This window comes from Atractosteus spatula, chromosome 9, assembly GCF_055471065.1.
Source record: "Atractosteus spatula isolate fAtrSpa1 chromosome 9, fAtrSpa1.hap1, whole genome shotgun sequence".
Classification (NCBI taxonomy): Eukaryota; Metazoa; Chordata; class Actinopteri; order Semionotiformes; family Lepisosteidae; genus Atractosteus; species Atractosteus spatula.
In genome coordinates this window covers 40,310,998-40,333,338 of record NC_142714.1, presented here as the reverse complement: position 1 = coordinate 40,333,338, position 22,341 = coordinate 40,310,998, and the positions used below count along the sequence as shown (strand labels likewise).

General features: G+C 38.8%; 1 protein-coding gene across 1 annotated transcript in view; it reads right to left on the bottom strand.

Moving 5' to 3' along the window:
• Positions 1–15,989, bottom strand: part of wdr44 (WD repeat domain 44) — a 47,821-nt gene extending 31,832 nt beyond the window's left edge. Inside the window, exons 1-3 of the mRNA XM_088925313.1 lie at positions 15,489–15,989; positions 7,658–7,691; positions 154–231 (exon numbers count right to left, since the gene is read on the bottom strand). Of these exons, the coding sequence (XP_088781439.1) occupies positions 154–231; positions 7,658–7,691; positions 15,489–15,565 (189 nt within the window). The 5' untranslated portion in view covers positions 15,566–15,989. The remainder of the gene's footprint in view (positions 1–153; positions 232–7,657; positions 7,692–15,488) is intronic.
• Between the last annotated feature and the right edge of the window lie 6,352 nt (positions 15,990–22,341).

Below are 22,341 nucleotides of genomic sequence, written 5' to 3'. Positions count from 1 at the left end.
AAAAAGAGCCATCCTTGCTATGAGTGGGAAAAAACCCTTATCACCCAACAGTATCTTACCAAAGCATGTCTGGAATTCTCTTATAAGGACACGCGGGGGTCTGTGAAAGTGACTTTGTACTGGGAGAGCTCAAACTGCATGAGTGAAACAAACCTCAATAGGGTCATCTGGTTTTTCTTCTTGCTGTTGGGAGTCTGGGACAGCATCCTGCACTCTTCTCTCTTGGCTCTCCTGTAATGCACAGCACACAGTCAGTTAGGGAGGAAATCCGGCCCTTAAACACCTCTGTCTCCCAGCGTGGAAGGTTTTCCCTGATAATATTGCCATATCGTAATTTTGGAGATGCTTATGAATGTGGAAAAGAAGTAAAACTAAAAACCTTACTGAAGAAATTACTCTCATATACCGAAACAGATATCATGGCATCATTATTTATTGTGTAATAAGTAACGCAAGCAAGATGTGCTGTATAAAAAATCAAGTCTAGTTTAAAACCATCACAGGCCAGATTAGGAATAGAAAAAATATGTTTTAAATAGACATTAATCCGGCCAAAAGTAGGAGTATCATCCATAAAAAGTCATTTTAAACATCCAAAAGACTTTTATCTGGTTTGTGATTGAGCCTAGTGGACTGGGCGATCTATCAACACTTGCGCCAAGCTATATAAAATGTAAATTTTATAAAACAAAAAAATATATAAAATTGGAAATTTAGCCGAGGCCCTACGTGTTAATGATTTACGGATCACAAGACTGAGCTCTGATCAAATCTGTCAAATTACCGGTGAAAGAAAAAAAAATTGTAATCAGCGCAAGAGGTGAACAGTAAATCTAAATACGTTGTATATCTGTATCTTATACAATGTATCTTAAATACAAATATCTTAATATATTATACGTATATACTGATGGAAAAAAGAAACGCAACATTTTCAGTAATGAGAATACTATAGTTATAGCTTATGTACTTTCACAAAAAGTCAATTTGTTTTAAGCCCTCTGACCAGCAATACAGCTTGTACAGTGAGGCACTGCAACTTGCCAGTCACACGAAAGCTCGTTAGGTAAACTTTTACCCCAACGAGGTCCAGGTGGAACAATGCCTGATTAGGTCACCCTTAAAAAGGCCTTAATTCAAAGCTTAGGTCACTGCAAGAAAAAGGCCACCAGAGCAGGACCGCCACATCAGACTGGTCCATCTGAGAGATCGTTTCAGATCTGTCACCTGTACTGCTGCTTAAACTGCCAGCAGACACTATGCCCACATCAGTGACAGAACAGTGAGGCTCCATGCTGCTGGCCTTAGAGCAAGGCGACCTGTCAGAGGCCCTCTGCTCACACCTCCTAGACGTCACACTCGACTGGCTTGGGCCAGACAGAGGCTGCGATGGACTCGTCAGCAGTGGCATCAGGTCCTCTTCCCGGATGAGTCACTCTTCAGCCTGTTCCACGCAGACGGGAGGGCCAGAGAGTGGAGGAGGAGGTGTTGCGTTTCTTTTTTCCCCATCAGTATATACTGTATAAGATATAACAATATATCTTAAATATATATATCTGAAAACAATATTGTAATACTATAAGCTGTAACTTTACCATTTCACCTGGCTTTTGAAGATAGCAAGCAAGAAAAAGAGGCAATGATCTACAGAAAACTTTCTAACCAGTAGGTCTTAATGAATCATCAAAGTGGGGTGGCACCTGCTGACAACTGAAAAGGGAGACAGGATGAAAAGTGGCATGCCTAGTATTATTTTAATTCCTCCGCAAAGCGAGCTTTCAGAAAACAAGCAATGATGACAATTGTTATTGTTAAAGTGTCAATTAAAAAAAAAAGACAGCTGTCCTTTGCTATTGACAGAAAATAAACCCTTTATCATCCAAATTAAGTTTTACAGTTTATGTATCCTCTATAAAATTACAATTACATTATAAGCTTGTAAAGTGAACCTCTAAAAGTCTAGGAATGAAAGCATAAAAAAATAATAATGATGACTAATAAATATATGCATAGTAACAAACATAAAAATCTGCTTGATTTTTGAAAATCAGATTAAATTTATCCCCCACCCCTCCACGAATAAGAGTTAGCAACAGGAAAAAAATATCCTTCCTGGACATTTGGGTACATTACATTGATAACGATAATCTGAAGTTGCACAGTAAACATGACCACAAAGGAAGTCAAATATCATGTTCTGCATCTTGCACAGTGTTGAACTTGCCCAGAAATGCAAAACACACTTTGCACACAATTTCTCCTAAAATAAATTTAGTGTTTATTGGGTAAAGTCCTAAGTCCTAAGGACAAGTCTGAGGCTAGGGACTTGCACTCAATGTTGTGAGCTGCTTGTGGATTCAAGGTGGTACAGAAGAAACGTCTTCTGCCATCACCTAAAAGAAAATGATCATCACTGAGACCAATATGATCCAAATACCCAGCTCATTATCTTCTGTAATGATGCAGCATATCTGTACAGAGGTCTGTTAAGGCATGATGACTATGTAATGGCCAGACTGATCACAGTAGTGATCATCCCTTGGAGCTGTAGTCCAGAGTTGTGTGATCCACAGTAGTGATTATTTTGCATAGTGAAGGCATCCTCATACCACCTCTAATGTTATTCTAGTATTATGTAGTGACAGGTAGCCAAAGTAGATAAAGAAAATTCTTAATTTTTAAGGAAAATCTTCTCACAGCAGTTCCACTCCTGTTGAAATTTCTAGAGGATCTATAGTCCTAGAACCTTCCAACATCAAAATCCACAACGCTAGCTGCAGGGATGTGACTGAACAAGTTTCTTTTTTTTTGCTTCACTGCTAAAGAATGTGCAAGGCTCTCCAAGGAAATACCATCAGCATCTTCTGCAGAACATTCCAAGCACACACAAGAGCTAGATGAGGGTGCGTTTCAAAGCCAGGCGTTTGGCAGCGTAGCACAGCCTGACACGTCAGTAGGGAGTATCTTGTGGCAAGGGGCTGTACACGCAGCCCGGTACCTGAACTTCACGCTGTGCAGAAATGCACACAAACAGGGTTGCCTTAAGGAGCTCAGCAGTAAAGCAAAAGCCCTCTCTTTCAAACAATGTATCCAGCAAGCAGCATGATGACAAGCAAAATGAGCTAGACTGAGGACTTCCTACTTTTTAAATATTTGATCAAGGAGGTGATAAATCCAACTGCTCCCTTCACAGCACATTCCACACGATGGACCACACACTGTAATCATTGTATATTGACTGGTTTCACTGAATGCATGGCCTTGAACTAGTGCTGGGCGATATGGCCAAAAACATAATCACGATAAAAATTTTCATATCAGTCGATATCGATAATTATCACGATAAATGTCAAATCATTATTTTTTAAGTTTATTATTTAAGTTATTTAAGTTTAAAGGCAGATTTTTTCTCCTGAGTGAAAGTTGAAGAAACCAGACAGTTAATTGGTAAATTAAACAACTTTTTATTTTAAGAACACAACAAACACTTGCCAAACAGCAGAAACATTAAACAAATCTGTTAGCTGCCTGGTCTGCAACACGCACGCGCACTTGCGCAGTATTTTGTGCGCATGCGCATATCATGCGCAAACCATAAACATATATATCGAACATTTATCGAACTTTCATTAAAATTATATCGAGGAAAATTATATCGCGATAATTATCGTTATCGAATTATCGCCCAGCTCTACCTTGAACCACTTTCATTTTTCCCTCTTGGGGGCTGAAACTCCAGAAAATGAAGCCATAGAATTTAAGTACCATACTCTTGCCACGAATGTCAGCAAACGTGTGTCAGCAAACCCACCTCCTGGGGCATCCTGAAGCACAAGGAGCTCTCTGTCATTCCCACAAGAAAAAATATCTTGTGCCACAAAGTATAACCCCGCAAAATTGATTAAAATCATGATTTTTTAGAAACACTGGCATCTACTGTATTTGCTTATGTTAGGTATGAGTAGTTTTCTAAGCAGAAGATTTGTGTAGTGTAGGAATTAACAATTACCGAGAAAGAAAAAAAATGGTAATCCCTATACTGTAACTAAGGCATACTTTAGCTATTGGAATGGCTTTACACATTCTTTTAAGTGCATCATTAACAGCTGAGCCAACAACTCTTGTTTAACAGGAGAAAAAAATCTGCTTCTGTTTGGCTACAGAGCACAAAATTTTAAATAAAAAGCACAAGGAGTGCTTTTAACCAGAAATAATACTGGCGCTTTATTCTAGTTGTATCTTCCTATAGAAGGCATGCCGGTATCTTCTAAGACGTATGTGTGCTGTAAAACTCTTGATTGTACTGACAGAAGAGGAAAAACAGATTCAGGGGCTCTAAAAGATGACTGAAAGCTGTCAGTGACATCAGTGGGGAAGGACTGTTCTCCACAAACACTACAAGACTCAAAAGTAAATTGTGTGCAACACTGATGCACAACCCCCATAGTTACTCTTTCCAAAAAAATGGTTTTGCTGCAAAACTTAGCAAGGCAAATAATTTTAGTAAAGATAGAGACAAGCAGATTGTAATTACTGCTTGTCTGAAATTCAGGCCATAACATTTTGAACATAACCACTGATGTTTTCCCTCAAACTTTTCTCCTAATATTATTTCTGATTTTCCCCTTTTTTAATGCCAAATCACTTAAACTGTACACAGTTAATTAAAACATGTTAACTGCCAGATACAACCCACTTTTTCTGCTCACATTTTTTCAAAGATAATATTCTTTATTAATCTGAATTCATCACCCAATATTTCAGATTAGCCCCAATCAGTAGATGTGCACATCCAAGACATTTACATACAGTATATCAGTGCGCCTGGAAGAAATTAAAATGTATGGTGCCTTTAAAAGGGCAGTACAGTGGGGCGGTGGTTAGCATTGCTACCTTGCAGTGCTGGGGCCCCAGGTTCGATTCCTAAGCTGTTCTGCCTTGGATTTGTCCTCCCCATGTTCACGTGGGGTTCCTCCAGGCCAGTACCTACTGGTACCGCTGGTTAACTGGCTTCTGCAAAACCTGGCCCTGCCGCGAGTGTGCGCAAGTGTTTGATAGACTAGCGTCCTATCCAGGGTGTATACTGCCTTTTGCCCGTGCTTACCTGGATAGGCTCTGGCTCCCCCTCTACCCTGTACTGGATGAAAATGGATGGGTAGGCTCCTTTAAAAATTAGTATACATTAAATTGTACTACGATTAGTCCTGCATAGTTATTTTGAAAACCAACACCTATAAATCATTTTTCTTCCATGTCATACAATATGCAGAATGCAGACAAAACTGTGCTGAGAAGAGGTTAAATTCAGATTGTTAAAGGCTGGTATGTTCTGAATCAATGTGATACTGGGAAAACGTGTGTGAAAAGAAGTATCGGCTTTTCTTCATTGGTCTGTGCCCATTTTAAATTTTACCTGCAAGTCAAACATTTCAAAGAAGAAATTGGAAAATAATGACACTGAGGGGAGCATTTATAGGGTACTTAACCAACTCAAAATTTCAGTACTGAACAACATATAGGAAGGAGAAATCCCAAGGCAGTTTGACCTCCACATTATCCACATTACATTGCTTAGGACCTACTGAGAGTTCCAGGTCTCCAGGTTCGTAATCCATCTGAAGATTTGGGAAGAACAAGTTAGTCTGGACTGGCTTAATACCTCTGCATACTGTATATGAAACTGCTCAGAACTCAAGAAACCTGAAATCCTGAAAGGCTGCTTTTATTATTATGTCTGCTGAACTTCAGCCTCTTGCACATTATCATTATATTTTCATCATCAAAACCTGCTTAAAAAGAGATTTTAAAATGCACAAATGGGAAACGTGAGTGTGTTCTTTGCTCTGACGCAGAATGATTAAAGCCCAAAGATTAAGATAAAAATGTTCCATTTTATTGTAGTAGTAGAGATAGCTTGCATTAGAACTAAACTTAAACAGATATACATGAAAAGCACTGCAGCAAAAAAAAAGAGTGCATTGCATAACTATTTTGTACTTTTCCTTTCACCTCTGTTTGGACCTTGAGGGCAATTCAATATGATGTATCTGCACACACCAGCAGCAAAGCATAATGCCTGACAGAGAACCAGTCATTTCTTGAAAGCTGCTTAAAAACGTTTCAGTCAAAACAAACATTTTCTGGCTTTCTGGCTAACAGCCTTGAAGTGAGATCTGATAACCTTATTCCTGTATACTGCGACCTCTTTAAAAAATTATCAAGGTCATTCCTCTATGGAACTGAACCGTTTTAAAAAAAGTACACGTACACTAAAACAAAATCAGACACCTCAGGCACAAAGGTACTGGGCCTGAAATTCCTGCAGTTGAGCTGTCTCATTCATACTTCTTAAAGCTGAAATACAGTCAAGAGAAAACTGCTTCTTCTTTTGCAATGTGAAGCTATACTTCACTTGAGTCAAGCAATAATGAGGTGGACTATGGCGAGTCAATAAATGAAATATTTTTTTTTTTTAAAAAAAAAATCAATGTCAAAGCGTCTGGAAAACGACAATAGCACTGTTTCAATAATAGTGAACACACGACTCCCAAACTTTCACTTTCAGTACTTTTGTCAAGACTTTAATCACGCAGTTGGGAGCACACTTGCGAAAGAGGATGTTGGGAAAATGCGGGAACCACCACTCCTTCACGACCACCCTTGGAGTCAGTAATTAACACATGAATTTACGACAGATTCCGCGCCCGCCTGAATTCGCCACCCAAACCGTTTGACTTAAAGAACATTCTAGAACCAGTAGGGAGGAAAGACAATTAAAAAAAAATAACCTTGTCCGTCATGTAAAGTACTAATACTAAAGAACAGTTTCAGGTTAATTTGAAAACAGGAAGGTAATGTTTGTCTTGGGTATTCATAATGAAACACAGCTACATTTGTATACATGCAGCTCTAATATATATTGTCCAGTTCCTTAAAAAAAATCTCCCTTTTTTTAATCTCTTCCACTTCATCCACTCTATATGACAAGCACATTTTAGATTATGTAACATCTGTATTTGTGCTTAAAGGTGTATCAACCTTTACTTCATCATTAGGTACTGTAACATTTTACATTCACCTGCAAAGCACCACAAGTCATAATGGGACAGGATAATTACACTGAAAACAGTCTTAGAAAAAGCCATCAGCCAGAAAAATATATCATATAATAACTGACAAGGAAGGAGCCTCCTGGATGGCACTCCAACTCAACTACAATTAATCAACAGTGGCCAATAGTCCTGGTATGCCCTCCCACTTCGAAAAACAAACATTCTTTTACAAATCACATTCCTGCAACAGCAGTTCCTTCCATCTGCTAGGTTTTTCAGCAGGGGAATACTGAGAGTCTTGTTTTCAATAATGATTTTAGGGCAAGAGACTACTAGGCCAATTAATGCTTAATTCATGTTGGGCTTTTTTTTACTATTTGTAATTACGTGTAAATGGATTTATTCTGGCATGTCTTTCACTTTTGCAAAGCACGGTGGGATGCCTTGGCATAAAAGGCGCTGTATAAGAATATACATTTGTTCACAGCTTTTGACAATCATTTCTTGATTAACTCAACTGTATAGTTTTAAGGTAAGTTAAAAAGAGTTTTAATAACAAATAATTACAAATAATGTATATTCACTTGTAAAAAAAAACTTCATACCTTTGCCGGGGGAAGAACAAATTTTGCCGGTGACCTACAAAAAAAAACAAATGATATAATCAGTTTTAAAACAGTTGTAAATTCAATATAATTCAAAGTCACAATATCAAAGCCTACAGTACATCTGGAATAAAGATCTGCAGCATTTATGTGGTAGAATGAGTGTGGCTTATTCTATATAACATCAAATTAAAATAGCAAAGTTCAATGTTTACATGATTGAGAATACCATAACAAGTTGTATTTAAATACATTCTTACAGACAGTGAAAAGAAAAAGGACTTTCAAACACACAAGAGTGTTTCCTGCTGTGTTGCTCTGTAACCCAGTTCATTATACATTCAACAGTTTTTAAACACATGATAGTTTGCAAGGTTAACAAATGGTGCAGTCAGGGAATAAAGGAACCTACTATTTGCTTAAAAAAGCATTAAAAAGGAGCACTCCATTTCATTCTTCAGGGGTTCTAGGCAGAACAGACAACAGGTATGCTCACGGGACATACAGTGCAAGTTTTTCGTTTATAGCATAAATGACTGGGTGGCATTTCCTAACTTTTTGCGTGGTCAAAAACTGATTGCTGATCATTCAGACGTCTGAGTGAATAAATAAATGAACCCCCAGGAATGCTCATGTAGCAGTTTATGTACCAAAGAGTTGGTCCAGCAGTTAAGATGCTGAGTAATTACATGGCTGTCATGGTGTGTTTTTAATTCATTCTACTGCTGAGAGCAACAATTTCAGTGCCCTCCAGGGCTCTCCAGTGGCTTTATTATTTTGGTAACAACTGCACCTTGGAAGTAATTGCATTGCAGAAGGCAGACAGTTTAGAAATTCCAATTTAATAACTTTCATGAACCTCGAAATGCATTTTAGATCAAAACAACGTCACATCTCTGCATGTTAGAGAAAGGCATCGTCAAGGGTGTTTAATTTGCCATATATGTGAATAGAATAATTGGAGTAATTGGGTTCTAATTTAAAGAGGTAAATAAAAATAAAATGTTATTATTTCCTGAGTGGACCTGGAGTTTCTGACAGCAAACTCTTGCCTGTGTGTATATTTTTTATACAATTTTCAAACATGTTAACACGCAATGTCAACTGTTGCAACAGACATGGGGGGCATGTAAGGTTTTTTTCTGGGGTGCCCACAGAATTTGACATTATTTGAAGTCCACAATTAATAGGGTAACGTTTTTTTTTTACCAAGTCAATGTAACTTTCACTGAAGTACCACAGAACAATACCCTCTCCCTCTTCTGACAATTTCTTTGCACTCTGTACAATTCTGTATGGAAAGCACTATTAACCTGGGATTTTCATCCTTCATGCATAATTTAAAACCCCTGCCAAAGAAGGGAACAAGAGTCTAATCAAATTAAAAACACAGATGTTTCTGAAGTACCAATCCAATATTTTTCAGTGCTCTGTTGTGTGATAAGCTCCTTTTCTACGTGCAGGCTTACATTTGGAAGGCCTAAGCTGTTTCAGAACAAATCTTTATCATTAACGCTTTTCATCATTTACAGGTATTAGTAACACCTTTGTCATATACTATAACAAACCTCTTGAAGGTGAAGCAAATGCTGTGGTCTGGTTTTAATTTGAAAAATGCAGCTGTGGGGTTGGGTTCATCAATAAAAAAATTATTATTAATGTTCTCTTTTTTTTTTTACCTGGAAAAGCACTAACGTATCATGAAAGGCAAAAGCTGGAATTTTCATATTAGCACATACTGTAAATTATTAAACCGTTGTTTAGATGAATGGCGATGCTTAATTACAGTATGCGACAAGTCTCGCCGATCAGCTGTTTCCCATTTCCTGGCAGGGATCAGCTGCTCATGCAGCCTGCTTTTAACAGGAAAAAAAAATACAAATTAGCAGGTTTTTTTAACTGCCATAAGATATATGGCAAGTCTGACATATGCAACACTGCAAAAAGAAAACCAAGGTCAATAACACATATCTTTTGCTGTCATACTGTAAATATATTAAAGTTACTACTTTCTGAAGTGCTTTAAAAAACCTTGCCTTCACTTTTGCTCTCAGGAAAGACTGGTCAGCAGATCTCTAAAAAAAATCGAGGTCAAATACCTTGTGATTTGCTTTACAGAGAGGTTTGTTTGGAAAAAAAAAACTGTGGAAAAATAAGCATTCCCTCCCGAAGGCCAAAATGTATTTTTTTCTGATGAAAACATCATTGAAATAATAATGTTACAACTTGATTACAACACTCTTACAGCACTATGCCAGTAAAGAAAAGGAAAGAGGGAGCTCACAAAAAAGAGAAACAAGGTAACAGAAACAAGGAAGGGGGCTATGTGAACAAATTTTGTAAATTACAGAGGCAGTCACTGAAGCTGATCAGTGTATTTTCTTTCTAAATGTGCTACAAGTTCCGGTAACCAAATAAAAACACCACACTTTACATTTTACATTTCACTTATACAGCACTTTGCACAAGTATTCACTCCCTTCCATCCAAGTTATGGTTAAAAACATTCACTTTAAAAAACGTGTTTTCATCATTTGATCATTTGTATTTCAACAAAATCTGACACCATGGAAAGTAGGCAAGTACTTCTGTAAGGCTCTCCAAGCGACAGGGAGTGGACAACTTTTGATTGCAAGCGAATAAATTATGAAGGGATGAGACTTAAAACCCGGCTTAAGATTTATCAGCCACCAGATGATAAATCAGTGCAGCCTTCTATGACACCCACTGAGTGCAAAGGTCTGAGATAAAACATTAGAAATCCAGGATGCAAATCGATTTCCTTTAGATCCTGACACATGTGCAGTCTAATATCATCCAATCCATCGCTGAGAATATATACCATTTTTGAGGGCCATGGTTAACCTTAGAGGAAAAATCATATGTAAATATTATTATTGATTAAATATTAATAGAATATGAATGCAAATGTCCTGCAAATAAAATATGTTCAGAATAGTAACCACAAAATCAAAAGAATATAAGGAGGTAAAATCATTTTTAATTTTTAATCCTACCACATAGTCTGACCTGTAAAACAATCTAATCAAATCGGGTTTGAATTGTTATTTTTTGAAGGTCCAGCATGCTCTCCTTACAAGTCAGCTGGAAGGTGAGTGTGGAGGGATGTCAATGCCTAAATAAGGAAACCCGAACATGACTGATTTAGGGATACAGAGGGGAACAGATTTTGCTCTAGCTGTGGAATTCAGAGGCACACAAACTGGTTTTGCTAGAAAAAAAGTGATTTCAACATTAAACATTTTGCAAAACGTTTAATATCAGAAGGTATGAACACACGATCAAGTGACTCTTTAGCTTAAGAAAGAGAGGAATTCCATCTCATTTTGATCTTTATGAAAGGGGAACCTATTGCTCTTGACAAAATTTACAGAAATAATCAGCTTTACTTTTTACTATAAGCGCTGCGCTTACTTTTGCATTGTGATTTCGGTTCTTTTTGAGACTTAACAAGCTAATAGCAAACAAGTACGTGCATTTCACGATGGGCAGAGGTTAGTATGAGGTCACAACAGACAGGTTGCTTCACAAAACACAGCACAGTCCCTATATGTTACAGTACTTAAATGCTTCCTCAATATTATGTCATTTTGAATCAGTTCACAACCTGATGGTTTTTCACCTCTACAGAAACCTGTTTGAAAATAGTAAAATCCACATACAGCAAAAGTGTAACGGAGGTCCAGTGTGCTAAGTTAAGCTCTTAAACGCATTTATGAAGTCAGTTCTCTTTGTCCAATCTGAACCTAAAAACTGGTTTCACAACAACAAACCTTAATCTTGGTAGCTTATATAACTTTTAGGATTTAGCAAGCCTTGCTTCAGATTTCCTGAAAGTGCTGCTTTTTTCAATGGAATCCTTTAGTTGAGGAGCAGGAGTGCAGGAGAGGTTCTGACTCGATATTTAGCAGGAGGTTTCTGGTGAATCGAGGAGAAAATGCACAGCTCAGCACGTTTCAGTCCATCAGAGAATGTTTCCCAAAGGAGGCATTCCGTACTGCTTCCCCCCACCTCACCAGAATGACCTCCTCATTTAGAAAAGCAAAACCTAAGGTCTGCCAAAGCATAGGTAGAATGTATTTATACAGCCAAAGGCTCCTCTGTCCAGGGACCTTCAGTTCACAAGGAAATAAGCTTTGGCCTCTCCCTCTGAAGGTAGAGAGGTTTTACAATTTGTTTTACAATAAAAAGTCAGGCTGTACAAGATGTTCTTAAATTCTTACTACAGACCAGTCCATAGTCTTTACCAGGAGAAATCTTTTATGAGAATAGGTCTAATAATAAACAAAGCAATCAAGTGCAATGATTTAAATGTGATGATGCTTAAGGATAGTTTGTTATGTTTACAATTCCTCGTCTTTTTTGTGAAACCTTCTGCGTTCTTGCACAATAGCCTATGAAAAGGAATAAAACTAAACCATCAAGGTGCTTTGGCTAAAGCCCTCCAAGCCTGATGCAGGCTAAACAGTGAATGCTCTGCAATTGGTAATGTCGTTCTGCCAGATAAGAAGAAAAACATAATGCTGGCAGAATATGCATCAGCGCAATTAAGAGTGTATTCATCTTTGTTTAAGAAGCTAGCACTGAACCCTTTTGTAAAAAACATTCTGCAGGACAAGAAATCTGCACCACTGCCTGGCTGTGGGAGGTGTCTGGCAGACTTGTTAAAATCCTTGGCCCTTTTTAAGACGGAAAAGCCCGATTTCAAAGTTGCAGTTCAACACAGCAGAAGTAAAGCAGTTATGTGTTTATCCTTCCAGGCTGCTCTGAGAGTAGAGAAAAGGTTAAAAGGGAGGTTCCGGGTGGAGTAATTCTGGTAAATAAGCACAACGCATCATTTAATAATGGTTGAGTCTTGGTTGGCCCATTATTAACATGTATTACTGGAATCCCAATATCACTACCTGTTTGACAGGCACATGGATCCATTTCTTTATGTTGAAGGGAAGAATCAAGAAATCTAAATATTAAGAACATTACAGCAGGGTTATTTGCTTTTTACTCAGTGACATATAGAGCAATAAGCTATTTTTTTAATGTAACTAAGAGGAGAGGATAGCACAATCACAGATCTTTCAAAACTTGCAACTTCCTCTAATAATCAGCATCTTTAGAGACTATTAAGAAGTATTCATTACTCTTGTAAGTACCACTTGTTATAAGTCAAAAGTTTATATGCTACAACATAATACACAGTACATGAAAAGACAAATTTCTCAGGAAATTATCAAATTCAGCTAGATAGAACATAAAGAAAGTTTGAAAGGAGGCCTTACTTCTCATGGAGAACACCAATTTATGATTTACTAGAAATATGCTTGGCCAGAAATAGTCAATTTTATGTACTCGTGCTTCATTTTAGTTTGGATTTTGGTCTGTTTTAAGGAGCCATCTAAATAAAGGACTGAGTAAACTTCAAAGAAACCCCCAATTACAGTAGCATTCCTCAAGCATCCAGAGAAGTCCACACCTTCCTCAGCTGAAGTTCCAGAGCACACAGGCTCCTGCCCGAAGGCCTTTCAGTCTTGCACAGACCTGCACACATTCCTGACTCGCCAGCATGTTTCACCTTCATATTTTCTCTCATACAAGATCAAATTGAGAATTTGCCTACCTACTGTACTTTGCATACAAAAGAAGTAATGGTTTTGAATGCAATCAAAAGGGGCTTAAGATCACTTGTATGGCAAATACAGTCAAAAACAAAAGGAGAGAGGACCTTGCCAGTAGTGACTAAACAGACAAATAATTATTCTGAAAGCTACTATTCTGTGAGCGTCAGTTGCATGGTTTCCAAAAGGTTAATTTTATACTTAACTGAAATGTTATGGGCCGGCGCAGTGGTTAGCATGGCATGCCTCTCAAAAATTTACCCTTAGTGTAAGTACTGTACGTGCGTGTTTGTGTAAGTGTGTGCCCTGCGATGGACTGGTGTCCCATCCAGGGTGTTTCCTGACTTGCACCTGTTACATGCTGGGATAGGCTCAGGCTCCCCTGCAACCCTAAATTGGATGGAGACATTAGAAAATGAATGGATGGATAAAATGCTCCGGTGTCAGCTCTGTATTAGTTAATGTAAATTCATGCAAAATTTACATCGCCAGTCAGGCAAGAGAAAAAAAACAATCATCTAACTGTGCCATTTAAAAAAAGACAGCGTGAAGCATTTCTGAATCATATCCTAGAGAACCACACTCAAACCTGAGTCCAGGGCAGGAAGGCACCAGAAACACTCTTATAAGGGTGGATTAACAAGACAGGATACCCAACTCCCTTCCACACTCGCTAGGGCGCCTGGATGAAATCCATACAAGGGAGAAAATGCAGAATCCCCACGTTCACTCTAGCTGGGACTCAAACCCAGGACTGCAATGCTAACTCCACTGCTTCCTTGCTGCCCTCATTTCAAAATACCTGAGGCTGTTATCACCGTTGGTTTTTACTCCAAACAGGATCTTGGGTAAATAACTGCAGCTTGGTACAACAGATTAGGTGCTATTAACAGAAGTGTGCATGAACTGCCCAAGTCTTCTAGAACTGTGCTTGCTCTAAACAATTTAAAACCCAGTGTCAGCCAAGCTAGAATGTTATTGAATTACACTGCAAATCTTCAAAACAGACTGGCTATCGTCTGAGGTTTATCTCCTAGTTAAACGAGAGATTACTACATACAGCACAAATAAACAATCACATGTTTACAGGTGATTACAACAGGTACAACGGTCCTCTCCTGGCATGCCTTGTGTAATGTGGCACAGTTTTGTCCCCTGCTACTGCAGTAATGGCAGTCCATTATAATGTGCTAGTCTAGACTAATCAAGGTGATAAATAAGCACTCCCCTTCACGGTACTACATCTTAGTCACCTGTACGTAATGGTGTGACACTCGAAGAGTGGTTTAAAACACACCTTTCTGGTGGCCACCATAATGTCATTTGGGAGACGGAAATAAAAAGGCTGTAAAGCAATAGCACAAACGCCTACAGACGTGCAATCAGCAGCATAAAGCGATTTAATGACAGGAGGTGACGCCCACATTAAACAGGCCATCACTCTACACACTGGAATTCACAACAGTCCCGTTTTCTTAACAAGCACGATCCAAGGTTATGAAAGTAGCTCTCTGCATATGCTTCTACCCCGTCGCTACGCTATTGTACGTGTCTAAAAGCTGTTAAGAGTACATGAGGGAAAGACTCTACATTATCCAGGACGGGCCCAAAATAGCCCCGTACTGCGCAGAACCACTAGACTTCATCTTTCACCTAGAGACACCTAATTGATTGCAACAGGTCACACCTTATATTGCTTCCACTGGTGGAAGCGCAAGCGACTCTTACGTGGCATGAAAAAAACTGATGTCTTTTTGTATTTTCAGTTTATTTTATCCACTTACATCTGCAGTTTCAATACATGCAAACAGCTGATGCAGATGACTGCGGGGTTTTTTGGGCTAAATTGGCCCACCTTGATAATTACAGCTTCGAAATTTTATTCGTCAATACTGTTGCTACTAGACTGTGCTTTTTTGAAGATAAATTAACGAATACCATGCAAACTAGAGCATGTTATTTAGCAGTTAGTATTCCCTTCTCATAACCAAATTAGACGTTTTGAACAGAAGGTGGTAGTCTATACTTGGAGGATGCCTTACTGTAGTATATCGCGATGTTATTTTAAAGAAGGCATACTATACTGCCTAAAGCTACGCTAGGTCTACATACTGAAGTTGGCACTTGTACAACAGTCAGATGCCGCTCCATGGTGTGAATAATCGAAACAAATATATACAGAAATACAAGGTACTTACACAGATGGGGAAGGAATCAGGTTGACATCTTCGGCAGCGTCATAAAACTCTTCTGTGTCACTGGTGTCTGACGCCATTTAGCTCATGCAAAAGCCCCCCAAAATAACCCCGTTTTCCACTGAAGTCTTCTGAATGTTCAGCAACGGAAATGATAGTTACAAAGAAAAATATGCCACCCAATCAAACACGGGGGTAACTCCAAAAATGTTCCTGTCTCTTTATTTCCCAGTCCAGGTAGATGGAAGGGAGAGGCCTCGTCCTGTCACAAATGTATGAAACGGACAGAAACCAGGCTGGGCTCTGCTCAAGATCACATCAGATCGTTTTAAAATACCGTGCACAGCTGCTATCGGGCTCCTCGCCTTTTTCACGAAGATTTTGGAGCAGGTTTCCACCGGGCCTGCCTATGGGTCTGTGTTCATATTTCTGTAGACAGAAAGAAGGAAGACAAGCTGCGCTGTTTTTTTTTCTTTTTGCACCAACCAACACCAACACGTCAGTAAACCTCGCGAGAGTTCACAGCTTGACATGTCAGATGTGCCTGCCGCTGCGAAGACTTCAGCTGGGCAGCAGTCAGCTGTCGCTTTACACCAAAACAACACGTCATCCTAGGAATAGGATTTTCTTCAGTACTGTTGGCATTTTGTGGAAATTGGACGGAGTATTTATCTAAACTGTGATTCCTGCGACGCCTGGTGTTTGTCACTTGACGTCAGTGATGCTGTAAAAGCTGCAAAAAAAACTTCCGAAGGCACGAAATCACTTGTGCAAAAACCACCACAAACCATACTTCAGTCGTTTTTTTAAAACGATGAAAGTCGGTATTTTTAAAACGACCACAAACCATACTTCAGTCTATCAGTTTTCTAACCGAGTCATCCAGTTCAGGGTCGCAGCGGAGCCGGAGCCTACAGTATATCGGCAAGCAACAGACAATATTCACCCTGGAAGAACGCTAGCCCTTCGCAGCCACCAAAACAATTTTACCCTTATTTGATGTTTTCAGCTAAAAGAAGAAAATGGTTTCTAAAAATGGCTTCTAATAATGTTTATGGTTTAAATAATGCTGGTATTTTAATACACCCTGTAAAAGGCATATGAATAAAAAATATGCACTTAAGTGGCGTGAAAGAAATGTGTTTTCCCACTTTCACTTTTTATTTGTTCCTTTATTTTGCCAGGTAAATCAGGTAAGAATGTGTGATTTTAAATGTATTTCCACCAAACGTTTGGTTAATTAAAAAAAAAAGTTCTTGCTCACATACCACGCAATGATAATGAATTGAGATTTATTTTAGGGAATAAACTACGCAGCTGAGTGGCTGAAGCTGACACTCTAGGTTCTTTTCATAAACTACTGGGGAAGATCATAGGTTCAATTAGCTACAAATTACCAAACGGGCTAGATGGGCTCAATGACCTCTTCTTACTTGCAACTCTTTTTTTCAGGTACAATACTCTGTGTAATAAGTGTGTAGCTAGTATGTAAAGTAATACTTATTAAAAAAATCCCCTTAATTCTTATTAATTTTAAAGGTAATTCCTTATACAGTACCTTGACATTGTAACGGTGATTATTTTTTAAAAAGTTGCTTTCCAAAGTGTATCTACACCTGGTTTATGTGTTTCATTCCTGACAGCGATTCTTTCAATCAAGTTAAAGTTGCACCGCAGAGGTCATTTTCTACAGTGTGCAAATGTTTTATTTCTGAACTGAAATCCAGAACTATCCAAAGCAAAAAAAATAAAGTCCTTCTGATATATGGTAACTAATGACTTATGTCCTAAAAACATGCTGTGACAGCATCATGCAAAAAGTTCGAGATCAGTGGTTCTTAACATTGGTCCAGGGGGAACACTATCTTCTGTTTTTTGCTTCAGCTGAGTTAATCATCAGTTAATTGATTTCCTGTTGTGTATATAGTTGTAAATTTGCTTTTATCTCTTTAAGGGTCAAAGGGGATTTGTAATGATTTTAAACTCTGTACCAGTTTCTGAAGTACAGAACTACTCTCATCTAGGTGTGTTGCCAGAAATCAAACCTCTAACCAAATGGACATCCGCAGAAAGAAAAAACGCTCATGGTTGGAGTGTCTGTTACTCTAACTTGTGTCTGCTCATTACAAATTGATCAATTAGAAAGAGCTGTTCAGTCAGATTTAATGTGGGAGATTGGGGATCTCCGCGCAAAAAAAGCACTCTAGATCTAAAAGGATCCTCAAGGACAGTCACGTACTGACGAGGACAATGAATAATACTCAATATTTCATTTGTTAGTAGATTTGTTGTGCGACGCAAAAGAAAACTATCACCCATAACCATTATTTTTCCCCAGTTCGCTGTAACGAGATGGGAAACTTTCCGTTACCAGAGTGGACCGAGGGCCGGTCACTCAGGCACACTCTCTGTTTAAATTGGCTGAGGGACAACAAGGAAGACCCTCAAGATAACCGTCTCTTCTCAGTACGCGTTATTTATGGGTCAGTCCTTTATTTGCTGCAAAAAAACATTATGACAAAGTTATAATGTTATAACGTTTCAATAACGAATAAGATGTTCGTGTCGGAAGAGGTTATTTTATTTTTACTGTAATACAAAGTCAATCTCTTTTAAATAAATGAGGGGGTAGCAAAAGCACTGAAATCAGTCTCGTCTCAGTGTTCTGTATTTACATTTACGCTTGTGAATGCTAATAGCGTGGATAGGGTTACCACCACTGATGATGATGTTATCCGGTCAGTCGGATCCGACTCTCGGCGATTCTATAGGCCATCTCTCACCAAGCTTTCCGGTCTTGGTACCACCACTACCATTCCCCTAAATGTGCCTCCTTCTACTGCACAACACCTTTCCCTAATAAGGTTTTCACTACACTGGTTCATCGGTAGATGGGGGGCTAAAGTCTTTGCCCAGACCTGCCACTTGATTTTTTCACGTGCTTTCTCACATTCCTTAATTCTCAAACCAGTCAGTTCCACATTACAGAAAAATCGTCGGGTTTACATATTGCACCCTCTAGTGGCTGTCTCCTTGTCCATAGTGTTACATTCCACATCCCTCCTCTAGAGGGTGCTCCTACCCTTTTCTGATATGATTAGGTTCTATTATTTCCTGGTGTATATTTTGGTTAAAAGCCTAGCGTCTCCGCAGTTCCTGGCTCAGCATTGGAAGCCTACCCTCGGGTCCAGGAGTGACCTCGGGTCCCGACGGCATAGGCCTTCACCCCGTCCTGACCTTCTAAGTCTGGGGTGCCTCAGAGTGCCTCAGGCTCAGAGTGCCTGGTCCTGTTATGCTTTTAATTAATTAATTGCTTACAATTATATAGTGCTTTTCTGGACACTCCAGGTTTACACTTTACAGGTAATGGAGACTCCCCTCCTCCACCACCACCAATGTTCAGCAACCACACATCAGCTCTCAGTGGGGAGGAGAGCAGAGTAATGAAGCCAATTCATAAATAGGGATTATTGGGAGGCCATGATTGGTAAGGACGCCAGGGTTACACCCCTATAGTTTTCAAGAAATGTCCTTGGATTTAATGACCGCAGAGAGTCAGGACCCTGGTTTTACATCTCATCCAAAGGACGGCGCCTGTTTGCATTATAGTGTTCCCATCACTCTACTGGGGCATTAGGACCCACATGGGCCGCAGAGTGAGCGCCCCCTGCTGGCCCCACTAACACCTCTTCCAGCAGCAACCTTAGTTTTTCCCAAGAGGTCTCCCATCCAGGTACTGACCAGGCTCGTACCTGCTTAGCTTCAGTGGGTTGCCAGTTGTGAGTTGTAGAGTGATACGGCTGCTGGCTTTTTAGTCTGTGTTCCCGGGGATTTTAACTGTCTTCGTCCTGGATTGATCTCCTGGCTTTTGGATAACGGACTGCTCCCTGATTACCCTTTTTGGAGCACTTTGAACTTGGCTGCCCCCCCCCCGTCTGTCAGCCCGTCCTGACCCTGCTGTATCTTCCCCTGATGTCCTTCTCCAGACCCTTCCGGATTATACCGTCACGCATAGGGTCTTTAATAAAGCACAACACAGGAGTCAGAACCGGCTCCTGTGACATTTACACTGTGGAAGTACCTGTGCCGGGGCATCTCGTTAGTCTGTTTTTCTGGGTTTAACAATTCAGGAAAGGATGATGTTTTAAGAACAGTATTAACAAAATATCCTAAAAGAGAAGCTCAGAAAAATATTCTCCCGCATGTCAGTTAAAAATAATTTCTTTAAATAAATGTCTTTTTCATGAGGTTTCTTGTTTTCTATTTATGATAATAGTTGCGCAATCTCAAAATTATAATCAATAAAACTAATAGACTCTTTTTAATCATTACAATTGCTCTCATTTACTTGTTTGTTTCAATGTGTCCAATTCTCTGGTAACTGACATTTTTACTGTATCTCATTTTCATTTGTTTTAAAATGTCTTCCATATTTACAAGGGAATTCAGTATATGGAGGATTCTCAGGAAATGGTTGTAGAGAGATATTGAGAATAACCTTAAAGATGTTATGATACTTACAATAGTAAGCAAGTCTCATACCAAAATATCCTAAAGGGTTCTGTAGACATGTCTCAGTTCTCTCTACAAACCTTTGAGGCATTCACACTGGAAGACATTACTAACCTCTTATTCTTTTACTTTTGGTATTCTTTTTTTTCTCAGTTCTTTAAATTGTCATTCTGCACTCAAACTGAAAAAGTCAAATTAATTATGTTGTGTTTATGTACAGTGGATATAAAAAATCTACACACCCTTATTGAAATTGCAGGTTTTTGTTAGGACTAAATGGTTAAAACATAACCATTATGCCAGAACGGATACAAAAAAAACTTAATACAGTACATGTAGTGTAGGAGAAGTGAATAAAATAATACAGTTTAAGAAAACTTGCAATAGAGAAGTTGACTTTTGTCAGCTTGAGTTTTTTATCATTGAAGTTGCTCTATTACAAGATTACACTAGCAGTAGACTGGTGCTCTTTATTGTTTCTATTTGCCCCAGAATTTCCTGCATACTTAGCTAAAAAGATACCACAGTACTCACAATCTTAGACTACAGAAGCGTAATATGTTATCACATACAATAGCTTTCCACAAGGCCTTCTTTATTGTGTTTGAATGCTGTAAGTTCAGGCTCTTCCTGACTTTTATCCAATAGAAGGTTGTGTATTAAACAAGGTACAGTATAATGGGAACAATAAAACAGGAAGTCCATTCACCATTTTCTTCTGTTAATTTCTCATAGACACAGTAACTATGCACCTGATCTGCACTAAGGCCACATAAAACAGCTGTTGCACTTGTGACTGAAGTGCTGTAACACCGTTGTCCTGTCTGAAAATAATCATTAGGTGCTAATTGCATTACATATGGGAGTATTTAACCTCTCACTTCAATAAACAAATTACATAAAGATTAACATTATTGTGAACAATGGTAAAATACGGTCTACCTAGGTTTACTCTCTAGTGATTCTTAAGTGTTTACAAGACTCTGGTTCACTGGAATTGTATCACAATAGCAAGTGGTATAACATCATTTTACAGTACACTTTAGACTTTCTCTCGCAAATTCTATATTTTTGCTGCTCACTAAAAGGCCAAATTAAAATTCTCACCTTTTAAAGCTGTTTTGTTTAAGCCAACATTGACACAAATTGCTTTCTGTGTTTGAGTTTGGGGATATTCTCCATTTATAGTGTTAAAAGTTCCACAGCACAGGAAGCTCTCTTATAATGCAGTTAACTTTGAAACTAATCATTGTGAAGTAACAACTACCATGTATTTCTGTGGCTGTCTTTCTACATGGGTAATGCTAGTAGGAGGTTCAGTTTCACCTGTAATGACAAGAAAGGCTCATTGTGTGCTTTTACAGGAAGCATAGCATGTCTCCAGTTGACTATTTATCTTGGCTGTCAGAAAAAGTCAGGTGAACCCTTCATTAGATATGGACTGTATGTCCATTGAGTGTGAGGTATAATATGCAATTCACTTAATCTAAAGTAAATATTTTCTGACAGAAGCAGTAGACCCAGTAGGTGATTAAAAACAAAGGCACACTATTAAACTATGTCTAAATCACCAGAGATACAGTACTTTACATACCTGATGAGTACAATCCTGTAGTGTGAGCCAGTGTGACAGTTCAAACTGGTTAACCTTTATAACACTTACTACAAGTGCTCTGGTGAGAAGCATTTCAACATTTATAAAATCTTTTGCCTTGCTCCTGCCTTGTAATCTTCTTGTAGAAAACAACAAGGGATATTATTCTCTTTGGTATGTCTGAATGCACTTCTGAGAACTACGGTGAAAGGTGCTTTTAGAATGTTTTAGCTTCAACATCCACACCAAAGTATAAAATTTAGTTGAAAAGATAATTCCAATTGAACTGTTAAAGAGCTGTCATGCAGAAATCATCTGAGTATATAGTAAATGGATAGAGATGTAGTAAATGGTACTGAATGGTCTAATGCATCTTCTTACTACTGAATTGAGCTACTTTTAAATGACTAAAATAACCAGAAATTATTCTAAAGATTTCACAGGTGGGTTGATAAATTATTATTACTTTGAACTAAATGGATAGTTATGATGAAGGAGGCATGGTGATTAGTGCTGCTGCCACATAGCTATTGGGTCTTGAAATGACTCGGAGCTGGGGCACGTTAAGTATGGAATGCATGTGTTCTCCTCATGTTTGTGTGGGGTATCTCCAGGTGCTCTGGAGCTTCTCCCACCTTCCCTCCCGCTGGCTGGGTTGATTGGGGTGTCCATATCGTCCCTGTGTGCGTACCCTGCAATGGACTGCCATCCCATCCAGTCCCCCTTTGTGCTCTGTGTCTGCTGGGTCAG